The sequence below is a fragment of the Nyctibius grandis genome, chromosome 7, assembly GCF_013368605.1.
Source record: "Nyctibius grandis isolate bNycGra1 chromosome 7, bNycGra1.pri, whole genome shotgun sequence".
NCBI classification, from domain to species: Eukaryota; Metazoa; Chordata; class Aves; order Nyctibiiformes; family Nyctibiidae; genus Nyctibius; species Nyctibius grandis.
Window position 1 is genome coordinate 41,555,027 of NC_090664.1, and position 25,818 is coordinate 41,580,844.

Genomic DNA, 25,818 nt, shown 5'->3' on the forward strand with positions numbered 1-25,818 from the left:
CACAAATGGACTGTAGTGCCTACCTCCCTGTATTGGAGGACACTTGCAGAATTAAACCATCAATAATTAAAACTTGCATTAAATTTTGTACCATTCAGACACGTCTAAAGAAAATGGAAAAAATTGTTTGATGTAAGTTCAGGTCTCAAGAGGGTTAACCCAACCAGCCTTCTTCACCCATAGATACATACTGAGCTCCTAGAAGTCTATTTGAAAGGAAAAAAAAAAAAAAAGCAAGCAGTTTTTCAGAAAAGATTTTGGGAGTTAGGTGACAATGTCCCTGCTGGGATCATAAAGACCCTGTAGAAAACATGCCTTGACAGAGGTTCTGTGACTCAGTTACTAGTACAACTGATCACTATTATGCAATGACTGCACATACGTGTCCAACCGTAGCTCAATGAGATATGCGGTAGGAAAGCAGAACCTCATTTTTTTGTGTGTTACAGTAAATTAAAACTAGCAGTAGGAGTATACTTTGAGATTTGCTGTTCACTGAAGCAGGATCAGTGAGTTCATATTGGTGTTCTCATGGGCAAGGCTAGGCAGTATGTTACATCCTATGTATTCATTACTGAACCGTGCTGACCTACCCATGCCCTCAACCAGGAAGGTTTAATGAAGATAGCAATTCTAGGTCTTTTTCTTCATTGTCCAGGTAGTTTACTTGAAGTTGTATGGCCATGGTAAGCCATTTTCCTGCACTACTGCTGTAGATCTATTAAGTCTCTGCAAGCCACTACTGAATACATGTCAAAGGTAAGTCAGGAGAGGTAGAAAGCTCGCAGCCACTTCCATTTCATCCTCCCCTGCTCTGAGACAGACTTGGCCTCCACATAATTCCTTCATGATTAAACCAAAAGTGATGGATTTTTTTAAAAAACGTGGTAATATAACCATACTTTCTGGTCACGTATTCCTTTTCTTCACAGTGGTGACCAGAAGGACCATTGCAGGGAGCACTGACAGCCTAATTCAGAGACAGACTTTTCTGTTTGTGTCACAGGCCAATAACAACTGCGCCTTCGTGGTTACACACCTCTGGTCCTTGCTTCCACCACTGCCCACTTTGAAGAGATGCATCACCACAGGGGACCACAGCACCTGAAAGGCTTCACATGCCTCTGGTGATAATATGGCATGCACATAACTGTGTGCATTCTGGGGGACATGCTTGTCGTTTGTTACTGCTGACCTTACTTTATTCTATCCCTTCAGAAAGCTCTGGCTTAGCTGATACTACGCCATGTAAAGTTACAGTATGCGGCACATCCATTCTGACTCTTAGGAAATAAAACTTGTGCTAGTCTGGCCCTCACAATTACTGAAGCAGAAGCCTTTGTGAGCAGGATTTTTTCCTCATTAATGTAAATGAAAACTCTAATGTCTAAATAATACGTTTCATATTAAAATATTCTGCCTTTGCCTGATAGGGCTCCAAGGTATCATGCTTAGGATGTAGGCAATATTTGTGAAAGAAGACTTCAAGGATTTGTGGGCAGCCTGGGAACAGTAAGTTACCAGAAGATGACTGGTAACATGATATTGGATAATTTTGTTTTTAGCGGACTCATCACATTCATAAAAACTAAAAGCACAGCAGAAGCATCTGTGTCATTACTGCTTCAGATGATCTGTTATTTCAGCCCCAAGGATATGCAGGACTTTATTCATGAACCTACATTTGCAGACAAGGTAAAACCTTGACAAACTAATACATTTAGCTGAACCTAAGACAAGTATATATCACACTACAGGGCGCTAAAAATTACTGTGTGCGCAATTTGTATTCTGTAAATTAGACTAGACCAATTTAAAATGAAGCCAAAAGGAATTTCCATTTCAAAGTTGTCAAACTCCCTCCCCCTAAAAAAGGGCAAAACAAAACCTAAAAACACCCTTCCAACAGTAAATTATACATTTAGGCTTAGCATAACACAACAGACATTTAGTGCCCCCACCAATTACAGCTATAAATTAATAATCTGTCCCTTTGTTTCCTGGTACTAATATCCAAATTATATTTGACAGATTATAGTGAATGCTGCTACTGGCACACAAAAAGCTTTTAAAATGTGTTTGCTTCTACTATACCTGCATTGCTTAGGTCTGCTAGATTTTCCATATTTTGCCCAAGACATTTTTATGGTATTGTCCAGACTTAAGCTGCTCTTAATATCCAGAGAAAAACATTAGAATTACTGAAGTCTGCAATAAATTTCTGAACTGCTTTTGTTACTGAAAAAGCACACTTTCTTCATTTGATTTATTACAACAAAAATCAAATGAAATCTCTAGGTATTCCTTAGATCAGACATATGCAATTTGTTATAAAAAGTCTACTTATCACACTTTTGCACTTCACTCTGTTGATGTAACTGTAAAATCAGCTCAACCATGTTATTACTTGTTGTATATAGCCCACAATCTCACAGTGATCACACTAGTAGGTGGCTGAATTTTAGTGCTGAAGAGTGACAAAACTGTTTATTAAAAACTGAATTTAATGTTCCCTTGGATAGGAGTGATATAAAAACACAGCTACAAAAAACCAGTTCATAATAGTCCCTGATAGAGGGTCGTATTTCTCTGCTCTGTTGCTTTCAGAATGGAGGAAACTTTACTAATGAAGCATCAGCCTATGTGCTACTGCAAAAGAAACAATAAGCGATGAGACATTACTCATTGGTAGGAATGGTTACTCATTACTCACTGGTACTCCAGTGGTTACCTTTGAAAAATTTAAGATAATGTACTTTCTCTTTTTTTAGGAGACTGAAGAAATGCATTTTGGTTAGATAATAAATGCTGTGGGGAAGCCACGGCAGTCACAGATTACAGAAGAACAGAAAGCTGACTAAGGATGACATCTTGAGTCTTCTGCAGCTATGCTTACATCCATTCTTGGCCCATACAAGTCCACCTCTCATCCACCTTTCTCTCTACTTGTCTATTTACTTATTCTAACACAGTAGATGGTTTTGTTTCTTTCCACTTATATATTCTGTCTTCGCTGAGCACAGGTATTGATTCTGTTCTTTTTTTTTTTTTTTTCCACATAGATATATTGATTGATCTCTAAGAGCAGAACACTGACCTAATTCTTTTGAGTTTTAGTACAGCTTGACTGACAGGTTCAGTCTAGTAACCACAGTAGATATATATTAATGTCATCTCCCTTTAGTTTAGCAAGGCTTTAAACATGATCTCCTAAAGCATCCTTATATGCAAGTTGGGACATCCTGTCTAGATAGGTGGACTACTAGATATGTGAAGAACTGGATGGATGATCGTGTTCAAAGGTTTACAAGACTCATTGCAAATGGAGTTCCTCATGTGTCTGCCCTGGGACATACTCTGTTTCATATCTGTATCAATAACCTGGAGGACACAGAATGGGCCCTTATCAAGTTTGCAGATGCCAAAATGGGTGATGCAAGTGACTTGCTCAAGGGCAGAGCTTGCATTTAGAGGGACCTTGATATGCTACAGGCATGGGCTGGCAGAACTTTTTGAAATTTGATGAGGGCAAATACAAAGTCCTGCATCTGGGATAGTCTAAGCCCCATAGCAGTACAGGCTGGGGACTGAATGACTGGCTGGGGAGAAGCCTGGATGAAAAGGACCTGGGGGTCCAGGTGGCCAGTGAGCTAAGCATAAGTCCACAGCGCACGCTGGCAGCAATGAAGGCTAACAGAAGACTGGGCCGTATCAGCAAGAGCCTAGCCTGTAGATAGAGGGAAATGATTCTTTCCCTTTACTTAGCACTTGTTAGACCCTGTGAGGAACACTCTCTCCATGAGGGGCCCTGCACTACAATAAAGATGTTGATAAACTGGAGCAAAGCCAGCGGAGGACCTTCAACATTGTCAGGAGCTGAAGCACATGACCTGTCAGGAGAGGCTGAGGGAACTGGGCTTGTCTGGCTTGGAGAAGAGATGTCTTCAGGGGGACCCACCAGCACCCTTCTTATACCTGTTGAGAAGATGAAGGCCACTCTCTACTGAGGTGTGAAGTGGGAAGACAAGAGAAGACATTGTGGGAAGACAGGTTCCCAAAGTTGCTGTCATCAGCAACCTGCTCTGAATGCAGTGTTAATCCTGCTGAGTGGGAGGCTGGACCAGGTGACCTCCTGAGATCCCTTCCAATCTAAATGATTTTGTGGTAAGCATTGTGCTAATCAGCAGTCCCTCTGTTTTACCAGGTCAAAAATAAAGAAAACAACTTACCAACCAAAACTACAAGCCTATATTTGTCATTAGGTTGTCGTCTATATTTCGCAACTTCTTCATACGTTGGGATATCTGCTGTATCATACTGATCACTCTTCTTGCACTCATACATAGATTTGTTTGTTTTTTTATCTTTTCTGCTAAGACGAAAGCTTCTTCTAAAACCAGCTGCAATAAGAACAGGATTTTTTCAAAGTAAGATAATAAGCCTTCTCAAAACATCTGAAAACAGTTCTCTTCCAAACATTTGAGGATTGGTGCATGGAATAAAAAATGTATTATATGTTTAATAAGCCAGGTCATTAGAATGATATTTTCCCGCAATTTTAAACTGTATCGGGTGCCTATTTAAGCTGCAAAATTAAGATTACTAATAAAATCATAACAGTTGCTATAACAAGCTGTGAAATATAATTACAATAAGTTGTTAACATATTTAGATAATTTGAGTATCTTATCCATTAGTACATAGACACAAGGAAATTCATGCAGTCTGGACTCTCATACCACACAATGCATTTCTATTCAATCACCATGGCACACAGACATCAAATACAACATATGGTAGAAACACATCTGGTGGCTGAAAGCGTTAATGAGAATTAACTCCTTAAACAATTTTTTTTTTGCTTAGCTCCATGCTGATAGTATAAAAAAAGTGCACAAACCTTTCCCGAAGAAGTTTAAAAGTAAAACCAAACACTGTTAGTTAAATTCCAAAACACGATGAAACATCTTAGACAATACAGTACCCATATTGTGGATATGTTAGCATGAAATAAAAAGTTAATATTCCTAGTAAATTTGCATTTACAATTGCAACAACAGTGTGACATCTACAGTGTCTATCTAGAAGACCGGAAATTTCACATAGCTTTTAAGTAGTCTCAAAGGAGATAATCATAGGCATTTTCAAGCAGAAAAGCACAAAAACCCCCTTCTACACTACATGTTAAAAACTAATTTACGCCTCTGTTAATGATTACCTTACAGTTTATCAAATCAACACTTTGCATTATATTACATTTTATTGGTATCTCTATGGCACCACTTTTGTTCTAGAAGGATCTACAGGAAGCACTGCAAAGCTGATTTCATTGTTTGGGGGTAATAAAGTAAAACACAAACTACACTTTAAATACTGGAAAAATCCCAACACCTTTTTTTCTTTTTTTTTTTTGCGTAGAACATTTCATAGGACAGTAAACATGTGTAAACTTTTGGTGACCCCAGACTTTTCAGCAATATGTTTTCATAAACTTGTAATAGCACTTACATTGAGGTGTTTGAGAAGTAATCATGTTACAATTTTTTTCTTCAAAGGTAGTATCTGGCAAATTCAAGACACAGTTCTGCAAATATTTAGAACCACATCTGAAGCAAAATCCTACCAGGCTTAGTTACAGGCTTAGCATTTTGCGCACACACAGTTCCACTTAGCATACATCTTTGCAGAACCTGGATCACAGAGGACATTAACCAAGCTATTTTATTGATGCGAGCTATTTTATTGATGCACACACACAACAAGAAAAATTTCTTTGAGAATACAGTGATGTTGACCCATTCATATTCAATATATGAACAAGTAAAAAGAAACTCAATGAAAAAGGAGAAGAGCTAGTATCCACAGAAATGGCTGATGACATTTTTAAGAGCTACAGTATTGTCTAGACTGAGAAAGGCATGTGCTGGGATAGAAAAGGGACCAAAATATGAGATAAGAAAACATAACAAAATAAACAGAGTTATGCTCTTTTATTATTTAAAGACCACCACTAACACTGAAGTGACTGCAGTCAGACAAGGCCTGTTGGAGTGCTGATAGCTGTGAGCTTACACACCCCAGAGAGAGCCTGGGAGATCTTGTCTGCCCCAGGGTGAAGTTCATCATGACGTGAGGATATTTTCTTGCTACATAACTACACCTAACTGTATAGACAGTTATATAAAGAAAGGTTAAAAGTAATATTAGCAATACAGACACATGAAGTGAGTTACAAGTTTCCTGAGGCCTCATCTAAAAGGCTCCAAATTAAAAAAAAAATAATTAAAAAAAAAAATCAGTTGCCCTAAAAGCAAGTTGAAAATTGTTCTGAGTTTTTTTCTGTATAATCATTTCATGAAAAAAAAAAAAAGAAAAAAAAAAGAGAAAGAATAATTCTTTACCACTTGCTACTAAACCATTTACAGAATTGAAGAGCTTTGTCACAAAAACCAGAATCCACATATCTGGAAAAGGTAAAACGTAAGGGTAGCGATCAAATGAAGCTAAACCAAACACCTCCATTCCAGTTTGGAGTCAACCTTACAAATACCAAGAGCTCTGTGCCTCTGAATAGCTGTCTCAGAGTGCCGTTACCAACAGCTTCTTAACCTCGGCTTACATGTTGAACTGTGCAATCTTTAGGAAAAGTATTCTTTCTGCAAAATCTTCATATCAATTCAATCTCTGCTGTTAGGTTTTAGTAAAACCATTTGTAACTTGTTCCTCTTTTCTCCATCCACTTTATTCAGATTTCATTACCAAACTACCAGATGGTGGGTTATTTAAGAATTTTCATTCATTCTTCTCTTAAAAGAGGAAAAGAAACTTTTTTTTAAAAAAAATATCAAAAAGGAGAAAACCTTCCAGTGCTGTCTTCGAGCTGATTTGTCCCTTGTCACTTTTACAGTCTGTATATAAAACACCACAAAGACTTAGGTGATACAGTGGATCATACACTTGATATTTCTGTGACTGAAACTCACTGGTAAAATGAAAACAGTAATATTGTCCTGTATATTAAGAAGGTTCAACAACAAGTTCAACTAGGACTTAGACATTATAGAAGAGCTATTATATTAATTAAAAAGAAGAAACATGTGAGCCAGAGATAATGAAGCAGATTTCCAGTATGGCTGATTTCTCTGCCATGTGCTGGTGAAGATGCCCTGTAAAACTAGTGAATATTAAAAACCTGAGATATGCTGATTGCTTTGCCACTTTAAGACTACTGTCAATTTGAAAGTTGTTTTACCTCAAAGCCCATCTGAATAGCCCTACACGGAAACCCAAGAAAGCTTGCTTTAAGCAGCTTTCAAATCCAAGGAAAACGTAGTTCGGAGAGGAAGGATGAGACTGTTTCTAATACATCCAACATTTTTATGATACTGCTACTGCATTCATGGAAACATGATTCTTCCTCTCTCACATCTGCCATTATATGTCCTAACATACATGGCTTAACTTTACCGTAACCTTCAGAAGCTATTTTATAAAGAACTGTTAATAAATATTTTCTATTGAACTCTCCATTTATAATTGCATGATATGTTGGGCAGCTATGACTGTGCAAAAAGATTAAGCTGAACCAAAACAACATCGTACTTGCAAGGAATAAAAACATTTATGAATAAGCAAAAAATATACTGCTAATGTTTGCATATTTTACAGTTTAGGAAAGAAGAAAAACAAACTTAATATATTTAAAATACAGTGAAAATCACTACGGAAAACCAAAACCACTACTTATATGCAAGAGAAAAATAAAGTTTCTATAAAATAATTAAGCTTGAAAGTAAATTCCTATAAAGAACAAAGGGAAAAAGCATTGCTTGCCCAGAACATTTGATAATATAAACCTTGATGAATATGAAAGGAGCTGCAGGCTACACTGTCTGTAGAATATGGATATCAGCAGAGATTAACCTTAGTTGCCAAGTATGCAGACTATAAAATAAAAGGCGAAAATTCTGTCACTAAAGCAACATAAAACTAAACATTGCGAAGCTTGCACCAGCTCACTGGTTTCAGCTGCATGACTAGAAACTTACTGAACATGCAAACCCATAAACTACTGCTGGAATGTAACAGATTTGGTGAACTAAGAACAGCCTCTGGGAAGAAAATATGAAGAACAAATGTTCTCAAACAACAGATGTCTCCAAATCTAAAAAAAACCCCAAACACTTCTCAATATGAAATAAAAATCAAAAGCCGCTACTAATAAACTTAATTAAGGCCCAACAACAATCCAAGAGAAACTACTTACATCTCTAAGAAAAATAACGAAGAAAAACCCTAGCAGAAAAGTGTGATTATTCTTTTAACCACTAGCAATACACATTTGGTCATCTCAGATCAACAACCTTATATTTACATAGAGAAATCCACGTGGACCTCACACAGAAATCCAAACCGAAACCAGGCAATGCTTGAACCTGTCTCCCTTAAAATATTTTAAAAGGATGTGGATGTAAAAAGCTGTGCTTATTTACATTTAATTATGTCATTCTAAAGAAGAAGTGAACAAAAGATTGCAACTATGTTGTATGAATTTAAATCTAAATATACTCATGAATGTAGAAAGTTAATTTCTCAAATTCAGAGAAATTACACTAACAGGAAATATTATTATTTAAATTCACCTACGCTTCATAAATTCACCAGTAAGGCTCCAGAATGCTGTAAAGCACTTACATACGCTTTTGTTCATTTTCATTCATTAAAACAAGTGCTTAAGTATGTGTTTAAATTATGTGTATTCTTCACTGAATTTAGCCTTATCTTACATAACTTAGGGTGAACAAATGCTGTTTAACTGTAAATGCATTTACAGGTACATTTTGTGTTCATTTACTGACAAAGGTAGCTTTGGTACCATGGTCATTATCTAGGTTTGTATGAATACAATATTTTTACTAGATATTTCTGGATTTTTCCCCCCTCCCCAAATACTGGGATTTTTTATACTGGCTCATATACCAATTATTTCTATTGTTACACAGGAACTGCACAAACACAGAGCAGACTTCTTTCTCTGCTTGCTTCTGGACTGATTCCCAGCTTGCACATTTAGACAGGGTTAATAAAAATTTAGATTATGTCTGGATTTTTAAGACAAAATTGAGAATAGTAAACAGATGATATTCATCTATATTTACTGTATGCTCATAACGGTTCAAGTAATGTAACTAGAATTCAAGCTTGGCAAAGGCAAACTCCTAACATTCTCCCCAGCAATTCCTCAGGAAATTACTGCAGAAACATACAATACTATACTGTGACTTAAATATTAGAATTTGGTGAGAAATCATTAAATTTATCCGAGTCACTTTAGAGGGGAGGGTTCAAATTAATAGCAGCATAACCTTGGACATAAAAGATCTGACCCCAAATGGTACAGACATTCTCCTTTCTGAAAGCTGCCTCTTCTGTTGCTCTTCATGACCACCTCTTGTGTTTCTAAAGTACATATCCTTTCAGAGAGGGTCAGATGTTCACAGAATATCCTGGTTCACAGATTGAAATGCCAACAAATACAGAGCCCTAAACCCACAACGAGCCATAAAATCAACTGAAAATTCATTAATTGATATTCAAATTGTTGTAGTTCATTTGATTACATACTATCAAAAGCACATGAAACATGACTTAGTCTTTTTGGTTTTAAGAAGTAATTGGTGTATCCATACTTTGAAAACTGTTTCTAGAATTTAGACATATGAATGATTTACCATATTTCAACTTACCTTATACTAACTGTCCATATGCATGAATACATACAAGGTAATACAGGTCAACTCCTCCATCAGCAGTTAAGCTAATTCAGACTACCTAGCTCTTGTAACAGGTTACAACATATAGTTAGTTACTCAGGTGTCACTAAAACACCCTGAACTTGTTGGTGTGATCCAAGCCCTTCAGTGACAATGTTTTAGGTTTTGTTTTCAGTGTAGTATGTTTAATCAAGACTTTCTGTTACAATAATGAAGAAACTTGCCTCGAAATTCTTAGTTACTTATCCATCAAGGAGTGCCATAAATGTCTATCATCTTTCAAGAACATGCACATTCATAAAAATTGTATGTTCAGGATTCACTTCAAAAAACAGTACTGCAAAACACAGGTGGGCATTCAGAATAAGCTGTTCTCAAAAATCAGACACATTTGTTTTCCCACTCTCCCAAAAAACAACAGGCAGGGAAAAAAAATCTTTGAAGGCCTTCACTACCCCTTGGGATCGAAGGAATATATACTCAGACCAATGGAAAAGAGAGAGGCTCTCCTAAGCAGGAAGGTGGACTGCAGCAGTTAGATATGGGCTCTCACATACCTAACAGAGGGTTTATAAAGTGTCTTTGCCTAGAACTTCTTCACCTTATAGACTATCCAAGTTTTATACCTTGCGCAGCACATAGGTAACAGTTTTGTGTCCTCCCTGCAGCTGGTCAGTGAGTTTTGTTCAAATTATTATACTTTAGGCAGTGGCATTTGTTCAGCCCAGAAAGTTATTCCACAGCAGTTCGCTCCTTGAGAAAATACAACCGAAAAATGACTTAGGAGAAAAGCAACCCTAAATGTGTCTGAATAGGACTGGGCTCCTAATGGTTTGTGAAACAAGGAGACACTGGAGTGCATGAGACAGTCTGCATTACAAATCACTGTGTCTTGTTACCATATGCAAAAGAATGATAACATCAACTTGCAAAACCCTACCTGCTTGATCTTAAGATAGGATAATTTTTAATGAATGGTTCTTTGTGAAGAGCTCCAAGGAACCTCTACTTTCTAAACCAAATAGCTAATTATTTACAACCAGTGAATATACTTGTGTCCTTACCACAAAACTATTCCTAACCTTAGACAAGTCTCTTTCTCCCTGTTGTTCCATCTTCTGTCTCTCCTCTCCGACACCTCACTTCAAACAGCACAGACCCAGCATGAGAAGGCTGAAGGTACTCTGGACTGACAGCAGCACTCCCCTGTGTGGAGGCTTTCAAAGAGATAAACCATTGCCCGAACTGTACAGTAGTTCTCCAGTAATTTTTGTAAAGTTTTGCTTAGTAAATTACACCCCATCTTGATTTTTTGTTCTTTGCATCTGGGACAGCAGTAGCTTCTTCCTCAAGACATCTCCATCCTTTTTGGCAACTGTAGACCAAAATGTTTCACTGAAAGGGCTACAGCAGCAAGAAAAGGTGGATTCTATTTTGCCACCTTCATTCTCAAATAAAGCAGCAGCCCACTAAGATCTGATTGCAAAACCATGACAGTCTCATCTTGAGAATTCATGCAATCTGTATTTGCAGACAGTGAGAAAAGATGGGGGAGGGGATGTCTTTTCTGTTTCAAAGAGATGATTTGATAAGGAAAATGAAGTTCATCTGGAATCACATCCAAAGTATCATTTCCCAAGCATACTTCAATCTCACAATACAATTACAATTCAACATTAATTTAGTTCATTAACTAACAAAGGTAAGAAGTTTCTTTTCAGCGTGATCAGATGACCACTAGTTCCACGAATACATTATGAAATTATACCACACTAAGGTTTTGGAATGATATAGTTTGTGGGTTCCTGATGTAGTTTATATACCACATTTAAAAACAGTATAGTGCAATATGAAAGCCATCTCTAATTTACAGTACTGGTCTAGGGTGTTTCAGTGAGCCCAGTGGCTTGGATGTACTAAAGCGCTTTGACAAGTTTCTTCCTATTCCTCTTGTAGTAGGAGGATGAAAGCCTTGGGAAAAGGGCCGGTTGCCACAAAATCCACTCCAGCCAGCCTTCAGCTGGCAGGAATTCTGAACAGTTTCAACTAAAATATTTTTACATAGCTTTTAAAATGGCACAAAGTAAAAAGTTGAAACATATCATGGAACATTCACCTTTTTTAAATGTTACTTTTGTTTGAAATTTGGAATCCTGAAGCTGAAGCCCAAGGACTCCTTCCCCTCCTCTTCCCCCCCTCCCCGCAATGACACATTGAGCTCAGACTAGCTCTAAAGATAAATTTAAGCTCTTGAGTTATTATGACTTATTTTATTTTGTAATGTGGAAAAAGAACTAGTGCCTGCAAATTTGCTCTGTACTCTCACTGAATCTGCCCAAAATTGTTAGACAGACATTTACAAAGAAAGTGTAAGCAAAACTTGGATAAAACCTTGAAAGTGTGTCTGTAAAGACTTACTCAGACTTTTCATGACACAGTAACCTTCTTATTTCATTAAACACATTGCTTACCTAATGCACTTTAAAAGTCAATATTTTTCCCAAATTTATATATATTTTTTATTTTGACTTAAAAATCAAACCAGTATTTTAGTAGCTTATGTTTAACCAGATAAAGGCAAACACTACATAAACCCTTTATGTCAAATCCAATGAGCCATTTTTAAAACCTTAATATTCATGCTTTTCTCATGCAGAGTAAGGACGTTTGTATGCAGATTACCCCCAAAAGCAAAGTGGACACAGTAGTTCCAGAGAAAAGAAGCTGAAAGAAAGAAAGAAATTCTTTTGTAACCGATTGCTCACCTAGATAGGATCCACTGTTGTGACCAGCACATTCAGCATCTTCTGGACGAAGGGTAAAAGCATACAGAATAAGAGCCAAGAAATAAAGCAGAATAGTTAGAAGCCCAGCAAAAAATACCAAAGAAATTACTTAAAAAATGACAACTGTACAAAGCATAGCATTGAAAAGCCTTCAATGAGCCATTTTCTTAAAAACATAAAACAACATTTATTGTTTTATATTTTAGCTGGAGATTTTCTGGAATTTTGCAGCATGCACACTGATCTTTTTCCCTTTTCAAGCAAAAATTGTTATGACAGCAAACATTCTAATACGAATTCTAACACTATTATTCACACTTTATCAGTTAATAGAAAATATGATGCCACTTAAAAGAAAGCAAAACGTATTTGATGTAAATCAAGCTTTTTTTGTAAATTATACATTATCAGACTTCAGCTTTAAGTTTTGGCTCACTGGATTAGACAGAAAGGTTTTTGATCAAAAACACATCCTCTCATTTGATATAAAATAGCTATAATGTATATTTTTACATGCCAGAGGCGCTTTGATCAAAAATAAGAGCTACAATTTCTAATGCCTTTATAAACAAAGGCCTCTTAAGTTAAAAAAAAAAACAACAAGAGATCAGCTGCTATTACTTTAACATATGCTGCAAGCATAACAGTAACTGGCTACACTCAAAGGGAAAACAGTAAAGATAATACTACATGGATGAACTTTCCACCGTCTCAGAGAAATACTCCGTCAGTATTAATTAGAAATGCAAGACCTCTCATGGCCATGTAATTAAGTCGGAACCATCTCTTTCCATCCCAGCCCACCCAAATTTTGCTAATTTTATTTTTTGATACTACTTTTCTACACATATCCTCCAGAAGTTCAAGAGAGAGAAAGCAGTTTAAAGCAATAGTTCAAATTACTGATTTTTACATGAAGCAACTAGGAATATTGTGGTATTTTTATCTACTTTAAAAGATGATTCAATGTATTTGGTGGCAATATAAAAGCATTATATGTATAACATCTCTTAGAAACGTTGGACTACATTCAATTTAATTCTAAACATATGTTCTCTATATAAAATTATTGGGCTATGCAGGGAAACTTTCGTACATGTACCTTCAATTTCCTCTGAGAAGCACAAAGGAAAAATAGGAAAGGAAATCATTAAATGGAGTGAAAACATAACTTAAGAAAGAACAGTTAAATCGAAGAGGAAAAATGCACCTACCACACTCAACCGCTTCCTCATCTTAGAACAGCCAAAAAAACAAAGTATTATTGTTTAATACTTCATGAATAGGAAAAAAATTAGCTATGTAAGCTACTCTCAAATCCTCTTGATAGCACCTATTACGTTGAGGCATATACCAAGATATCAGCACTGAGTTTAACTTACATGTTTACACTCAGTTAGAAAAGAACCTAAAAAGACATTGAAATATTACGTACACTTTAAATTTTCTATATGAGACTCTTCCACTATTTATTTGTTAGCAATGACCTTACCAAGTTGTCATGGAAGATCTCTTTGGTATTAAATGCAAAGTTTGTTAATTCCATTTAATCAATCATAACCTAGAATTTCTAAGAATCACTACCACAAACGTGATCTCAGTATTTTTCTGCACTTACAGTAACAGCTGCTGCCGCCCTTGGAGCTGAGTTTTGGAGAGGTTTTTGTATTTCTTTTGAATGTCTATAGTTGTAGCTGAAAAAATGCTGAAAGAATTTATATACTCTTGTCATTTTTTCTGTGACACTACCTAATATAATAGATCTACTTAAGACTTTTCCCTTACCTATAGTAAGTCAATAAATTTCTGCCTCCTTGACAGTGGAAAACAAATTTTTATGATCACCTTTGGGCTTTTACAGAAAAGCAAGATATATATAATGAATTTTTGTTCCTAAAGATATTATATACTAAGGTCTAGATTCATATAGAGATTTTACAGTCTACATCTCATTCAAATTTCCTTTGCAATCTGGATAAATATGTCTAAAATATAAATATTTCAAAGAGTTTCCATGAAGCATGTCTTTCCTTGGAATGTGAAGAAATTATTCAAGAGATATTTTACAATCTTTCATGCATAACTGATGTACCAAACAACGGCGAGGTCAAAACTCTCCTGCCTATCCAATTACACGGAAGAGCTTTTCCCATTTCATGTCATGAAATGGATACAAGAGTCTTTTCTGCCAGGGGAAGAATACTGTTTTGCAAAGTCATTTCTTGGTACCTTTTTTTCTTGAGGACTTACATTTTAAAATATTAATTTGGAAGACTTCTCTGAATCCTATTTAAAGTTTATTTCTACACTTAAGGTGACCATACAGCTTTAGTAGGCTGGGAAGTCCTCTAAGGTAAGCATTGCTTGGTTGACCACATCTGGTGCCTTAAAAGAGTGCCGACAGTTTTGTGAGTGGATAGTTAAAGTGTTGGATCCTTCTTCCTCTCCTGACCTTAAAAGCTCCCAATTCTTGAAGTGACAAACACCCTAAAGCTGGACCCAGAATGGCAGGCTGGCTTCCAGGTACTATTTCTTTCTCCTTCTCCATGCTGAGAGACCTTTTACGCTTCCTGATACGTATGATCAGTTTTTCTCTATTTCCATTCCCATGACTTTCAAAAGGCTGCAAATATATCTCCTGGAAAAAAGTCACAAATGCTCAAAGCCATTTCACATCAATATATCTAAAAAGTCTCCTAAATTCAACAAAGTTATTTGATTTAGCTAGTGACTGTGCATTTTAAAGTATTCTGTTTGGTATTTTATCATTAGAAACAGACAAGTTCTCATTTATGAACACAAAAGGCTGGACAGGAGAAAAAGCGGTCTGTATGTACACACAGGTATACACTCACTAAACCCTCACCACTGCAGACCTTCGGAGGAGATCTGCAAGTATGGGAGACGGTGGAGCTACAGCAGCTGGGCTGAGAACAGCTGAAGGGAACGCAGGCTTCTGGGCTACCCCTGCTAGCAAAGGGAATGGTCTTATCCATCCATGCTATAAATTAAAGACATTAGGATTCCCAAGTGAGCCAGCTGATGCCAGACAGCGCATGCCAAAACGTCTATAAGCTGAGGTTTAATGCTGAGATAAAGTGAAGAAGTTCTGAACTTTTTGTGTTTTGTTAAAAATCTTCCTTCACAATACTGCTCTTGGCTTTCTTGGGCTACTCCTAAGTTGAACATAATGAAAAGATGTGGGAAATCAGTGGGTCTTCATAGCTTTAATGCAGCTATGAAACCATCAGCGACATGTAGCTCCCAATTTGAACTTTACCAGGAATTTTAGCAGGGCTATTGCCTGTCCCTAGTAAAGCCAGAGATTATTTGTCAGGAAACTTCATAGTATGATTCACCACTAAGACAGCTCTGTGTGTCAGAAGCAGTTGTACACATGCAGCGATATGTGAAGATTCTTGTCTCTAAACTTCAAAACTTTAGGCATGTAAAACTGGGGCAGATCTTCGCAGGCCGATATAGTGTCAACTGAATTGAAGCAGAGTGAGAAAGGAAATAGAGCTGTTTATCTGGCAGGAACAAATAAGAGACTACAAGAGGACAGAGACTAAAGATTAGGAAATCTGATGGCAAGTAGGAAAATAAAAGCAGTGACAAAATAAAAAAAAAACACCATAAGGCAACATGGAGCAAATAAAACACTGAGAAAAGAAGAAATAATATCAATTAAATGTAGTGTGGTAAGAAGGGAGAAGAAGCTACAAAGAAAATAGTCATGGAACAGGCTCGCGAAACAACCACAAAGCAGAACCAGGACATAAATGGCAAAAAAGAAACAGGAAACACAAGTGCAATGGAAGCTTAGAAAATAGGTGGGTTTATTCATTTTAGAAAGATTTCAGCATAGCCAATATACTATGCTATAACAATGCAAAACAGTATTACATGCACGGTGTTTCTTAGTATGTATTTTAACTGAAATATATTTAGATTTGGTTTTGGGGGCTTCAACTAAATTATATCTGTTATGAAGCTCAAAACCAGTGCCACTCTGGGAACTTCCTCAAACTCTTTGGAACAGTCCAGCAGCAGATTAAAATTTTTAACTTTTGCTGACTTTCTTTCAACAATATTTCCATGAAAGAATCCTACTTAAATGTTCCTCAGTCTAAAATTAGATCCAGCAGCTCTGTTCTAGTTTCTTATCACAATCAAGTTACATTAACCCTTCAATTCTATTTCACTCTAGTAAGCAAGAAATTGTGACATACAATGATTTGCATTACAGTGCATTAAACACTCCTGACTTTTTAGTGATGAACAGCCCCACATAGCCATCGACATTTACACTGCTTTGCAGTTTTTTATCCTATAGAGTTGTGTAGATTGAACGATACATATACGTTCATGCTATAGAAAATTTAAGGTGATCTAATTTAATCCTCTCATAACATCATCAGATAACAGTATCTCTACCAAGATAATTTGGAAAATGAAGAAGTATAGCCTGGCGGTGAAGGACAGAGAAAGAGCTTATGGGATCCATTTCCACTTTTGTCTCATGTGACCTCGACTCAAATGTCATCCAGCTTCAGGTTTCCTTAATTTCTCTGTGGTAGCAGGAAGTTAGTATTTGTAAGGACAGGAGACTTCTGAACAAAATGCTAATGTGCTAATTTAACTCTATAGGTCTGGTTTATTTTTTATTTTTACTCATAACTACCTGCAGGAGGGCAATCAAGTCTCAGATATGAACACAGAGAAATACTGAGAAGAAAGGCATAGTTAAGCTTGTGCAGCAATTACAACAAGCAAAAGAGTCCTACTATACATTTATCCTAAATGTTTGGTTTTCAGATACAAGTGGTACAAAGCATTCATTCTTTTAGCCTGTTTAAATTCTTTTGTTGGCAGAACACAATCTTCAATTCACAAGACACTCATCTCTGGATAAACTGGGTTACATCTTGTTTGAATGAACACCATTTGGCTGCAGTTAAATATTTCCTCTTGCTCATACAATGCCAATCACATATGGTAAATCAAAATTGAAAGTAAAATGGGTTTTAAGCCCTAGAAAAACTATATGATGATGGCTTTGCCACACTAAATATTTACATTTAGCATTAAATAGACAGAACAAATGTATTTTAAAGGAAAAGACATCTTTGAACAGCTCTGTCATATATGCTACATACATATATACATATTTATATATAACTATACATGGATGGTATGGATATACACAGACATATGCACACACTGAACAAGTTAACAGAAGTTACAGGCTACACTAGTATAAAATATAAAGTTACCAATAATCTTCATACCAGAGACAACACATATATAACATAACAATAAACACAGTAACCACTGTGAAAGCAAAATTATGCTGAAGGAATTTAATATTTTGGCCGATTATTGTAGTTCATAACAACTGCTGAACAGTAAGTTGTTATTCAAAGAAACTTACTTTTTTTCCCTCAAAAAAAACAGGTGATCAGTGTTTTATCTACAAATTAAAACAAGCTACAAATGCAAGAATGAGCATGTTTGTTGGCAGTGACTATTACAGTCAGAGCATGAGTAGTCTTTGTATTCAAGTTAACAGACTGGGAACTATTAAAGAAATTAATTCTTCCCCTTACTGAGTCTCATGTCACTCCTAATTAGCTGGGGTGCAGTGACAGGAGAACTCACAGAGCCAGCTCTGGCTACAAAGTTGTGCCCGAGCTAAGATGACTCCTAAAGCCAGGAATACTGTTAAGTATTATTCAGAAATACCAAGTAAGCAAGTTTCTGTGGAGCTGGCATCAGCCGTGGCTCACAAGCTCAGACACACCAACGCTAACTGCATGCAGCCAGACACACCTCTACTGTACCCCCCTCTGCGTCCCGCCTCACACCTTGCGTCAGGTACACTGCAGATTCACCATCCCAGCATGTGGAGGGTTAGTCTTACTCACACGAACTCATGCATGTCTATTCCTTTATTTTTATTCCATTTTCCTATTTTCTTTTCTATGCTGCTTTTTCTTATCATTTTTTCCCCCCAGTATAATTTTCCTATAGCATTAATGCACAAGCAACACTGCTTTTTGCTGAAAAGTCATTGCTGTTAAGTATTGAGAAAAATGCTAAAAATGCTGGAGAGGTTTGTTATCCCTCCATCATTTCTGTGCTAACTCAGAGCCTGGGAAGTAACACTATCAAACTTATCAGTGGGTCAGCACATCTAACTGCCACTCATCTCATACTTTTAAAACTTATCAAATATTAATGTTGAACTTATTGAGGTTTTCTACCAATAATCAAAAAACGAAACTGGTCAGAGTTTATATTAGTAATTTTTGTATTCACGAGTTTAAAAACTTTAACAAAACAAATACGTTCGTGTTTGATTTAAATGGAATCAAGAAATAACTGAACTATAATGCAATTAGTGACTATAGTAATGCTCTTGCACAATACTGTTAATTGTGTTAATCTAATAATTTCAAAGCCCATCCCCTGTGGGCTTTTGCCTAACAGGGTTTATGGACAGCTTTTGTCCATCTGTTCTTCCATTGCCCTTGTTGCAATACTTTCTCCTTTTCTTCATCCTCGATATGAAATTTCACTTCCTTGCTTTTCCCTTTTTTTCTTTATTCCTACTTTTTCTGCATCTTTCTCGCAATGTAAAATCATCTCTCATCAGCATAGGCTCCATCTATATTATCAGTTTCCTGCCACCTTACTCCCAGATACCAAACTATGCACCCTCCCTTTGCAAATGAAAAACTGTGATTTCACTTACCTTTCACTATGGAGTGTACACTGTTTTGCCCCCTCCTCCAGTGTACATTTGACATGTTAAAGGTTTTTCACTTTGACTGGTGCAATGTGAGAATGATTCTGTTTTGTCTTTCAAGAAAATGGCTAAATGCTGGTAGAGGTGTGTGTATGTATCTTCTACAAAACTAAAGTATTTACTTGTACTTATATTCACTTTACACATAGACACAATGAAGCAGTTCACTTGGCTATTAAAGTGAAACTAAGAATTGGCATTTCCATTATAAACGGATCCTTTTAATAATTTAGAACTAGGTTGGGTTTCTGTTTTTTGCAGTGCAAATAATTATTGCTGAAAAAGTTCTGTGGAAAGTATCCTCTACTCTCTTTTCCTTGATATGTGTATACATACAAGCATCACCAAAAAAGCCCACTTTTATTTGGCTTCCAAATTTATGATACACACATATGTGTACAGATTAACAACTTTACACAACATGTATTGCTATGCTGAAAAGAGTAAAAAATTCAAAAGGGAAATAGAAAGAAGGCTTCCCAAAAGTAATCCAGTCTAGCTCCTTGCAGGTTTTGAAACACACTTAATTATCAAAGCAAACTCTGATGGATGTTAATGTTACTGTAAATACAGTTATTGAATACATTTCAGAGAGCTCTTTTTCTAGACAAATACAACAATCCTTCCCAGTTTCAGAACTGGCTTGAGAAGAGATGAAAAACAGTTGTAGGACACTTCTCATATCATTTTGACTAATTTTTAGATTAGTTTTCAATTAGAAGGACACTACCACCCTGGAAGCCCATCTAAGAAACCAGAGCTGACTCACATTTTCTGGGTATCCAAGAAAATAGAATATTTCTCCTTGATTCTCCCTATTAAAAACAAAGGCATGTACCCAGGTTTCTTCCTCATTACAAAACATGGGATCTGTGGAATGAGTTGACTGAACAGAGCAGGCCAACATCCAGTGCTACTTACCATGTCTCAAGAAAGCTTCCTAGTGCAACTCCCAGTCCTGTCAGGAAAGGGACTTTTATTAGCAGCTCTGTTGAAGTCAACAGGTTTTCGTCTTTGGGAATCTAAGAATATCAGCTGGCAAATTGCCCTTTCCCTCCAAACTGCTAAGGCAATTCAGGTCATACGAGCAAGCAACTTCTCAATATACAGCTAGGATCAGGAAGATCTACAGAATATCAGTTTCCTCCACAAACACTGGAGAACCCTGTATCGAGCTAAAGGCCTGTAGCACAGGATTAAAAAAGAATCAGACGAAAACAAGCATTACCAATTTCCCACCTCCTTACATGGGACCATGTTAAATAAAACACTGGAGGACAATAATCAGTGGGCCATACCCTACAATACAGAAAAGGGCTAAAAAAAAAATATCAGACCCAGCAGTCCTTTCCAATTTTCTGTTCTCTATGTCACCTTCCTTAGATGTTTCCAATACTGGCAGTATGCTGTTTGTTCAGCTGAGCAAGGCATGATTTCCAGCATCTCCCAGTTTTGGCAAGGTGATTGCTCTGCACAAATACAGACACAGCCTCCACATCTCACAGCTTCCCTGCCAGGCTTGGTAACATGAAAAAGCTGCCTAACTTTAGAAAGATCACAAGGGCACGGAGCTTCCCAGCTTACGTGGAATCTTCTTGAAAAGCCAAGCAAGTGGAAGGTTTTCCTGAGAGCAACTCGAGCAACATCCTAGCACAACATTTTTTTCTATAGCTGAATTCTGGTCCTTAAAATGCTGCCTCTATGAAGGATCTGAATTCCCTCCCGGCACTAAAAACACGTTTAGTTTTTAAATGAAGGGATGGACCTCTAACTCAGCACAGCACTTCCCCTCTTCCCATGGAAATCTGGCAGATGTAGCAGCAGATTGTCCTAAGAAATGGGGAAGAGAGAAAATGACAAACCTACATTACTCTGCAGTCTTTCCTCCTTCAAGAGGCACCACTGCCTTCTAGATGGTATTTAGCTGGACCTTGCTTTGTTTAAAGGAAGTCTAAAAGAGAACGATAATAGGCAAACTGCTTGACCCTAAGGCTCCGTCATGTTTTAAAGAACAGGGGAGGAAGAGACGAACTCTTCTCCCTTGTTTAAACTACTTAAGGCAAAGTCAGCGGAAACAGCCGAGACAGCAATAGTAGACATCGTACTGTGGGTCTTCTTTGGGTTGTAATTTTGGCAATTCCCAATCAAGTTCAGGCTACCTGTTTGGCAGGGTGAGACGCATCTTGTAAAACCTTTCACTTGAAGGTCACTAAAAAGATGCAGTCCATTACAAAAGAAATCATGCAGTTTTGCTGCAGCAGCTGATTTACCTCTTCAAAAGCACCAGTGCCACATTAATTGAAGGCTCTTGTTGAGGGTATTATCCAGATTCAAGAACAGTGGACAGAGAGAAATAGCTATACTCTGGGATCAGACACTTTTCCAAAACTGGGGCAGAGCAACTTGACCTAGAACCTAGAAAAACAACACATTTACTACAAGCTGGAGGAGCTCCTCTTTGTTTCTAAGATCTATGTAAATTAGAAAAGCTATAGTGCAATCATATAATCTGTTATTGTAGTTACAAAACTAATCAAGGGCTTTGGAGTTAACAATAGCATTAGGACACACAATCAAATAGTGAAAGGAATGAAAGATAGAAAATGCAGATTATTAGAAAATTAACAGTAATTGTCAAATTTCAGAACACAAAAGCCATAGCAAGGAGTTAGGAAAATTGCAACAGAAACCTTGGTGCGAAGTTTTAAAGTTAAAAGCATTTAGTTGTGCACTTAGCGTGCCAGCATCCAGTGTTTGCCATATTATCCATACTTTTTGTTTTAACATTAGAGAATGAAAGATGGTTGGAAATTTTAGACCACTTTCTGAATATTTCTAGCTGAACTCACAAACATGTTCGTATTTAAGATTTAGAACCTACTGAAGCGTGATAGTTTCTTACATTGTACTCACTTTGTTATGAGTCTGTACAACTGAAAGAAATAACAGGTCAAGTAAAATATGCAATAATACTTAAAACAGATGTTGATGTAAATTCCAGTGGAAAGAAAATATTTGTTTCGATGTATGTGCTTTCCTAGAGCTTATTTTTCTTATATTGTGCAACTACTGTATTTAAAAGCAGAGGCTATTAAGAACGAATTTGTTTAAAAAACAGTAAGAAGTGGCTCTGTGAAAGCCTGTCAAAGTACTGAATGTTCTGACGCTTAAAAATTTGTGCTGCTTCATAGGACACAAAAAAATCACCAACTATATGGGGGAGAGGAGACTATCCAACCTTTTATCTCACTCTCAATATAAATTTCACTGTATTGATGCAGTCCAAATTATATAAACTGTTGAGCCAATTCTGTACTATTTCAACAGGAAAAGAACACTCTTCAACCTTTGAAATATTATATATCAAAACATTAATTGGGCTCGGTGCTTCAAAAACAAAGTCAGAGGGTTGGGAAAAATTGTTAGATGCTTTAAAGCTTTTAATTTCAGCTCTTGTATTTATTTTCCTACTGACACAATGTGATCAAGAAGCTATTGGGCCCAGGAGAAATGTATCCTGTCGTCACAGGGCTGAAACAAACTGCTATTTTATAAGGTTAGAGATCTGGAGTATGATTTATATTCCAGGTTAACAGACTTACATGATTTTCTGTTGGAAATTTTCAGTGGCTGAATCTGCACTTCCGGTCGTCTTAGTGCAAATCTCCTATAAAATGGGAGGTGGTAGGGGAAAGACACAAACTCCTCAGTTTTCACTGCAAATTGGGGATTAATAAACACTTAACATCATGAGACTATTGCAAAATATCCAGAAGATTTTATAAGAAATTAACTTAAAACAGTGCTATCTATTCACAATCTAAAAAATTATACCCTCAGCCTCAAATTTTTGTAAGCTCTCCAAAACCTGCAGTTTTGGAGTTCTGCAGTTCTTATCCCTGCATAGTACATCAGTGTGAATACAGATACTGATGTGCTATTTTCCATATGTTTTTTCTTTCAGTCTGGATCAGTGTTATCCTACCAGTTTTTGTCATTATTAGTTCTAGCCAGACAAATAAGGAAATCCAAAGTATTTGAGCAACAGGTTTCCAAGTTCAGTTGTCTTGCTGCAAATGCAGGTTTATCATACCCATGTAATCTATGCGCATTACACATGACAACTATGCTAATTTAGCAACTCGGCAAATAAGTGTCTCCTCTTACTACAAAAAAAAAATGAAACTGTGTTTCTCAGTAGCTCACCTCTCCTGGAAATGCTTTGAAGGGATCAAGCCTGCTCTGGGATTGGCATCACCTTCGTGTTTGGCCTGCCACCAGGTTGCATCATCCTGGCTCATGATCTGAAGGATATCTCCTTTTCTGAAAGCAAGTCCAGCTTCTTTACAAGGAATTGCTTTATCCTCATTAGGATCATAGTCAAATAGGGCTCTGATAAACATCTGAAACAAACAGTGTTTTACCTTTAGAATCAAAATATTAAATGTAATCAAAAGGTATCCCCTATTTAGCTTTTACTGTTCAAAACCATTGAACTAAATAATGTAAAGCAATAAACATTTACTGCTGTAAAACATCTTTATAGACGTCTAACATTAGAAGTTCATATGGGAATGTTAAATTAATTGCTTCTGCAACCGCAATCCTAATCTCGTAAAGGTTCTATGATCCAAGGCAACCAGGACTTTGCAGGTGAATAGTGTGCCCATATGGGGAACAGAAGAGAAGATACTTTTGAACCAAGGTGCTATCAAGTGTCTTCTACTCAATGGACGATGGAAGAAAATGAGTACTTGGAAGCAGGTCAGGTCCTTGCAGAAGATTTAAGATTACCTATGTCAACTTCGTGGCTGTAGAGTTAGGGCTTAAGAACCATGTTACAACCACTTGTAAATCCAGCACATGAGTATTGAAGTGTACACGTCGTCACATTAGAAAAACTGAGTCTGGAGGCATAAATCACATTCTTGGTTCTGTCATCCAAGCAAACAATATATATCCTCAGCATAACAGTTACTGCAATAGCTTCTGAAATAGTCTTGCCTACCTTGCCTTCCTTCACTGGCATTTCTTCCTTCACACTAGGTATAATTTTAAATGTAATTGCTCCTTGAGACTGAGCCTGGTGAACATTTGAAAAGAAAATGCATTGAGAATTAAGCTGTACATTTCAAAGGAAACTTAAGAGGAAAAGAAAATCCAATTAATTTTAAAATATTCAAATATAATTAATCTATCTTCTCCCAAGCATGATCTATGGAGCTTGACAGCTTCACCATACCAAACTTTGCATTGCAAAGATTAGAATACCCACTTGAAATGCTCGGTTTTATTTGCTTCACTGGTGGGCAGAGATGGACTGTGAAAAACTGGGACCTGCATGTTTCAGAGGTCCCACTTCTGCACTGAAAGCAGGAGCAAATGCTACGACTAAAATGTATGCATATTAGAATCAACTGCTAGACTCCTGGCACAGTTTGGACATCACTGGAAAAATACAACTAACATTTCATTTTTCAAAAAAAAATGATAGAAAAATTCAAACAGACTTGTGCCATATTTATCATATAAAACTACTGGGGGGGATTTATTCTTTTGGCAACTTTAAGAAAGTAGAAAAGAAAAACATTTTTGAATAGGCTACGTGTACTAAATGGAAAAAAAGCCCTCCACTATAAATCTTAAAACAAGTTAGCCATCATCAACCACCTCATCCATTCATCTTTCCCTATATCCCACTTAAAGTGTGTCTGGCTGCATTTTACTTATTAACCACAATATATTCCCACTGCCTCAGTGACATTTTGCTATTGAAGGAAGTGCTAATCAGCTGGAGCCTCTGCTACTATTGCATGCAGCCAACAAGTTTCATAGAACTAGTAGAGTGCAACAGACAGCCAACGATTTAAGCAAAATGGAAACAGGCTTGTCCACTACCAAGCGAGACATACTTCTGCTGGCATGTCTGCGATCCAAGAGCTCACTGTTTGACAAGCAGCAGCCAAGTTCTTATTTCACCAGCCGTAGGACTGGAATCAATAATTCTGTTACTTTTGAAACAAGCTCTAACTAGCTTTTGATGTTTATATTGTACCTTGAGGAGGTAAATGGGAAAATTGTTCACACCTTTTCTAGTGCTATTGTGTTTCTAGAGATTTTTAAGTATTAATTTTTGTTGGAAAATATGTTTCTGTAGGGAACACAAAACCATAAGGCAAGTATGAATATCAGCAGGCTAACGCTTGAAATGAATCATCTTGATTATTGAACAAAAACTGTGAGACGGCCACTCAATTCAGCAGGACAGCAAGGTATTTATGTATATAGAAATGCCTACAACATGAATATATATTGCTGTCATGACCCTCGTTGGTTTCTTTGCTGTAAAACTACTGAATATTTCTGAAAAAGTCTAAATTACTTAATTTGCCATAGTGCTCCATAAGTGAGTAATTAGGCTAGCTTTAGATATTGTGTACTTCAGAGG

At 36.8% G+C, this 25,818-nt stretch overlaps 1 protein-coding gene across 6 annotated transcripts in view; it reads right to left on the reverse strand.

Moving 5' to 3' along the window:
* The window catches only part of MPP7 (MAGUK p55 scaffold protein 7), a 173,782-nt gene that overhangs the window by 12,309 nt on the left and 135,655 nt on the right, over positions 1-25,818 (reverse strand). For all 6 annotated transcript variants that reach the window (XM_068405478.1, XM_068405479.1, XM_068405480.1 and 3 more), the window contains 4 exons: positions 24,379-24,453; positions 23,577-23,773; positions 22,973-23,037; positions 4,230-4,400 (listed from right to left, as the gene is read on the reverse strand). In XM_068405478.1, coding sequence (XP_068261579.1) covers positions 4,230-4,400; positions 22,973-23,037; positions 23,577-23,773; positions 24,379-24,453 — 508 coding nt within the window. The remainder of the gene's footprint in view (positions 1-4,229; positions 4,401-22,972; positions 23,038-23,576; positions 23,774-24,378; positions 24,454-25,818) is intronic.